Source organism: Macrobrachium rosenbergii, chromosome 12 (genome assembly GCF_040412425.1).
Source record: "Macrobrachium rosenbergii isolate ZJJX-2024 chromosome 12, ASM4041242v1, whole genome shotgun sequence".
In the NCBI taxonomy this organism is placed as follows: Eukaryota; Metazoa; Arthropoda; class Malacostraca; order Decapoda; family Palaemonidae; genus Macrobrachium; species Macrobrachium rosenbergii.
Genome location: NC_089752.1, coordinates 19105501 through 19111082, shown reverse-complemented (window position 1 = coordinate 19111082; position 5582 = coordinate 19105501). Strand labels below are relative to the sequence as shown.

General features: G+C 33.7%; 1 protein-coding gene across 1 annotated transcript in view; it reads right to left on the bottom strand.

The window, feature by feature from the left end:
• Positions 1–1994: 1994 nt before the first annotated feature.
• The window catches only part of LOC136843967 (uncharacterized), a 4624-nt gene continuing 1036 nt past the window's right edge, over positions 1995–5582 (bottom strand). The window contains exons 4-6 of the mRNA XM_067112983.1: positions 3422–3608; positions 2894–3022; positions 1995–2307 (exon numbers count right to left, since the gene is read on the bottom strand). Of these exons, the coding sequence (XP_066969084.1) occupies positions 2186–2307; positions 2894–3022; positions 3422–3608 (438 nt within the window). The 3' untranslated portion in view covers positions 1995–2185. The remainder of the gene's footprint in view (positions 2308–2893; positions 3023–3421; positions 3609–5582) is intronic.

The following is a 5582-nucleotide window of genomic DNA, read 5'->3' as shown; positions in this document are numbered from 1 at the left end:
GAAGAAATACGCGGTACATAATTGATGGACAGATAAATAATCATATACACAGTTTAAATAATTGAATTTACGTGACCTGGCCCGTCAAGTGTGACGAATTGTAGATACAAAGAAAATGGGCCGTCACCAAAGAAAACTTGCTCAACGGGGACTTTACAAATAGCATGATCAGCAGAGACTGCACAAAATGACATTACAGCTACTCAGGTATAGCGTATAAAAATATTACGCCAGCCATTTCTTCTGTTGGTTTTTATGTCTTAGGATGGTAACAATTCCTTTGCTATTACTTTTAATGTTAATTCACTGAGTTGCTCATTGTGAGTCTGCTGTCTGCAAGTAACTGTATTTCAATAACTTTTTCTGGTAATTACATTAATACCTTAGAAACATTTCCTTCCATTAAAAGAGATACTAAGCTACAATGCACCATTAATTTTACAATAAATCCAAATACTAGTACATCAGGTCAACTTTTGCGTAAAGGCTGCCTTATAGATAAGGCAGTTCACTTGGTAGAGATACGGAGTTGAAAAAGAATATCATAATTTCTTTTCAATAGATTTTATTTTAAATTCTCCGGTGGAAAAGTGACATATCCTGCCACCTGCATAAAACATTGCCAATATAATTATGTTCAATATAAGTCCAGCCCATCCTTCATTCCTAGGACCTCAGAAGTTAAAAGCTTCGGCTCAGGCACTATTAATTTTCTTCCAAATAAATTTTGTTGCTTTAAAGACATTACCTTGGTCCTGGAAGGCTGTTGTGTTAGTCTTCCTGTTTCATAATTAAAATTAAAATATGAATAAATCATGTTTAATCTTTCAATTAAAATAAGGAAGAATTGTACGATATGCATTGTCGATTTCAAATGTTTTACTGCATCACAATAACTTTCGACTTAGAAGGTTAGCGAATACATTTGTATGAGTATATCATTAAAAGTATTTTTCATTTTCTTTCGTGGATCCATTTTCTATTTTTATTCAAGGATAAACCAACGCGAGGAAATTGTCAGCGGTCATACATTTCACATCAATATCAACGTTTTCTTGCTTGTAAAAACAAATGACAAAGTCCTCTTATTACTTTTTTATCTAAAACCATTAAAATGCCTGTTGATAGCTTTTCAGGTAATTGGAAAGGAAAGGATTCACAAGAGTTTAATGCAACCAAATTTTAGCGTTTTTTTATTGTTCTTTTATTGTCATCTTTACTTTCTTATGATAGACTCCTATCGATGTTTTCAACAGTAACTTTATATTTACTGTTTTAATAATGTTGTAGATATTCAAAACCATGCAATGCAAATTCATTAAAATATCGCAATATTTTCGCGTAGTTTACCTTTGGCATCTAGGTCACGAAATGGAATCATACTAAATAGTACTAGAGAAAGGCTTCTCCTTTGTGTATTTTAATTTTCGACAGCAGACTTTTATTAGAGTAGCAAAAACGGAATAAGAAATTCAGGAGACTCAAAATAAGGATCGCGTATAATGACCATAATATCAAATTGCAGTTCGAGCCACTTACAAATAGTACTAGGTTATAAAAGAGCAGGGTACTAGGCTATCTAGAACATTCTAAATGTAATAAAACGTTTTGTTGCTAATCTAAAATGACTTGATGGCTACAGAAATTTTTTTCTTTGTCGTTATTGATTTAATTTTACCTCCTAAGGCCTTTGTATTTTAAACAGATATAGTTTATATTACATTACCACCTTACCATCTTTGTTGTTTTGTTGGATTATTTTTCATTTTCATGATTCTTATAAAAAAATATTTTTTTCAGAGTATGTGATCAGCTTCAGAAGATTCTTATACGGTATGATATGGTTCCAGAACTTTAATTCCACAGTTATGTAGAATTTTGCTTTAAAGAAATTTCTTTCTAAACCACTTTTGATCTTTCCAGGCATTGGACAAACAATTACAGCTATTTATCAATTTTATTTTTATGACAATAATATCATTAAAATTCTTGCACTAATGAAAATGACCCTTTTCAACCACACAGGCTGTGCACGTGACAAGCAGTAATCTTTACAAGTGACGTACTGTTAACGACATTACGTCATGACTCATGGTAAGCTAATCATTTCACATGGCAGCCTTGCCTTTTGAATATAACTTTAAATGAGGCGATTGTTCAGCTGCTGGGTAGCCAAAGTTCACTCTTAAATTCGACAACACCGACAGGAGCTTCCGGTGCAGGTTCCAGTAATCCAATGCCAGAAGGGACAGGTGTACCATCTCCGACAATAGTAGGTGTCATTTGCACCACACCTTCCGCCACAGTCTAAAAAAATGAGATTTCATAGGATCGAAGGAACTTTTCAAATAACTGTAAGGTAATCCATTGAGCTTTCAATCATACCATTACATATTGCCGCATAGCCTAGAAACAGTAATATAGGTACCAGAAGGAGCGGTCGTTCTAGGCCCACCATAAATACCAGTAACATCTGGAAACCTATTCAACAGTTGCGTAAGAAACTGAGTCCATATTGCCAGGGTCTAAGTCACGAAGCTTACACTTAAACGTCTCTTGGATAAAGAATAAAATCAAAATACTGAGATCAATTTTAATGTATTGATTATCAAGACTGCCTTAGAGAAAATTTATAAGATCTTTTATAGGGACGATATCGAAATCGTCTTTGATAAGATCTGAATTCCGTTCGAGAAAAACCGGCAAACAACAAGAGGAAACATAGTTAAGAGCATAAAATGTGATTAAGACTATTTCCAACCTACAGGTATTCAGTCTCCCCTTTGAATCTTGCTTTGTTTTGAAGCTTAGGAGTCCTATAGTAATTAATGCCAATAAGATTATAGGAACATATGTAAATTGCTTGTGCGTACAAAATACGCAACTCGATTACCTGGATTCTTCGCACAGCACCGGCACCCGCCACTCCCGCACTGGCTGTTTGCGTCGATACTGTATTCGTCCCAGGCGCATGACGCCCTACACAGTCCTTCATTATTTGAACCACATTGGCCTCCACAAGCTGCGTAGGGATCAGTAAATTACATTATAGAGACAGCTTCATAGATAGACCAGTAAATACACTCAAAATAGTTTTTCACGTAACAAACAAGGAATGACTTATCAGTGACATGCTCTTCATATGCTATTGGAAACAAAGTTTAAGGTCTCATTAATTTTTTTCTGTATGTATGTATATATATATATATATATATATATATATATATATATATACTATATATCTATATATATATATATATATATATATATATATGTATGTATTAATAATTAGATATACATACATATATATGTATATATATATATATATATATATATATATATATATATATATATATATATATATATATATATATATGTGTGTATATAAATGTGTGTATGTATGTTTTTATCTACTACTTACGAACACAACAGGTACAAAATCCAGTGCACAAATCCGAGTTCTTTGACAGGCACCCCAAGGACCAATATGGGCCACATCTTCCCCTGCTGCTAATGCATCCGTTGTCTGCGCACGGTAACGTGTTGTTTCCAAACTGTTTTACTTCCTGGATGTGCCAATCTTCCAACCCTAACAAGGTTTCCTCGGCCTAAAGAGGAAAATAAATGTAAGCACTTTTCATCAGACACTAGTCCGTATATGTCGTTTTACACACAACAAGAGAGAATAAAACATAAGTTATAAATATGTTGGAGACATTCCTAACGCGTACAGAAAATTTATGTGGTTATATAAGATTAAACAGTATTTCTAAACTTTATATTCAAAAGCAATTATTATTAAGTGGTTTTGCTTAAAGTGGGACTGGACAGCCTCTGGCTTCTTATTGTCCTCACAGCTTTTACCAAAGGTCTTAGTGTAAAAGAGGCAAAATAACAATTATTCAATAGTACTGAATCCAGAAAGTTGCGACCCACCGTGAGCAGTATCGTATACTTTAGAGTTTAGTTTGATGTTTCAGTTAGTAACTAGCTTCCCTGACGCAATTCTCAAAATCACCTTGTAGCTTTTACGATGAATCGTACCTCGTCTGAGGTTAGTTTGATTTCACTGGGCTTTATCATCAGGGTTAATACCATGCAAGCTTAATCAACGCAGATAATTCCCATATGTATTCATAAATTTAAAAGAATGGGTAGCCCTTCCAAAAGATACGCATATCTAAACTGACATAACTGCAATAACAGTAACACGCATACACGACATTAGTCTTAATAACAACAATAATAGTTATTGTTGGGATAGATATACATGGATAATTACATATTAACTGCGTATGGTAATACAGTTACGAAATAGCCTTAACTTAGGGCTTATCCCTCATCTGTTACGTTTCTGGGTCACAATGAACATCTTTTTGGCAATGTAAAGTTTTTAAACATTTTGAGTGCACCACTGATGCCCCTCCCATAAGTAAATAATGTATCTTTTCCATGCAGGCCGAATTTCCCGATATGCCTTCCACATCTCTTCAAAGCTGCCCGCCGGGTATAACACCTAAGGATTGAACTTTCCGAAGTAACGAACGAAAAACCGACTCTACGTCTCGTTTGCGAGTCGCTAAATCCAATTACCTATTGCCTATACAGGTGCAGGTTGTGGCTTATGTTATCTGGCATATATCCCACGTAATACAATTCTCTCACTCTTTCAGTATCGAAGCCTGTGTATGGGATTCGATATCACACATAATTGATTATACTTATGCACTTATGCATGATGCAACGTCTTGCAATAGCTTTGAACTGAACTCGTCCACGGGGCAAAGTTTTCTCGAGCTCGTTACATAAGTATCTTTCGTACACAACACAGGTGTTTTCACCTAAATTAAAAAGTAACATTAATGAGTTTTTTAAATTCACCACGAGTCGCACCGAAGTATTTATGAATACTTAGCGCATATATGCTACCTGCTTAAAGTATCCGATGACTGAAGAATGAAAATTTTGTATAATAAATTTCCTGATTTATTATATCGATTATGTTTTCTTCAGTTGCGTTGTGCCCTTGTATTTCCTCTAACTAATTATCAGGGCATTACCAGAGCAAATTGGATATTAAAAGCCTCCTCGCAAAAATAAGAATTACTGTTGTTAGATACTTGAGATAAAAAATATTCAGAGTTCTGTTATAACAAAAGCAGGTGTTTTGCAAAGATCACTGATCTTAGGATAAGACTTATTCCCATGCGAATTCAAAGTGTAAATACATAGAATAATTCGAAGAAAAGGAAAATTTATTGTGACGAGTCATCCAAAGCTCTTTCAATAAAGGAAATGGACATAACTCTGCCTTAAATTCTTATAAGTAAAGATAAACAGAAACCCAAGAAACATAATCTGCATATAACCTGAGTCTCTCATAACAAACGTGAATCTAATATATATATATATATATATATATATATATATATATATATATATATATATATATATATATATATATATATATATATATATATATATACTATATTAGTGCACGTTGGTTGTGAGGGTTCAATGATAATATACGAATCGTATTTCTGGGGTTTCTACTTATCTTTACTTGTTAGAATTTAAGGCAA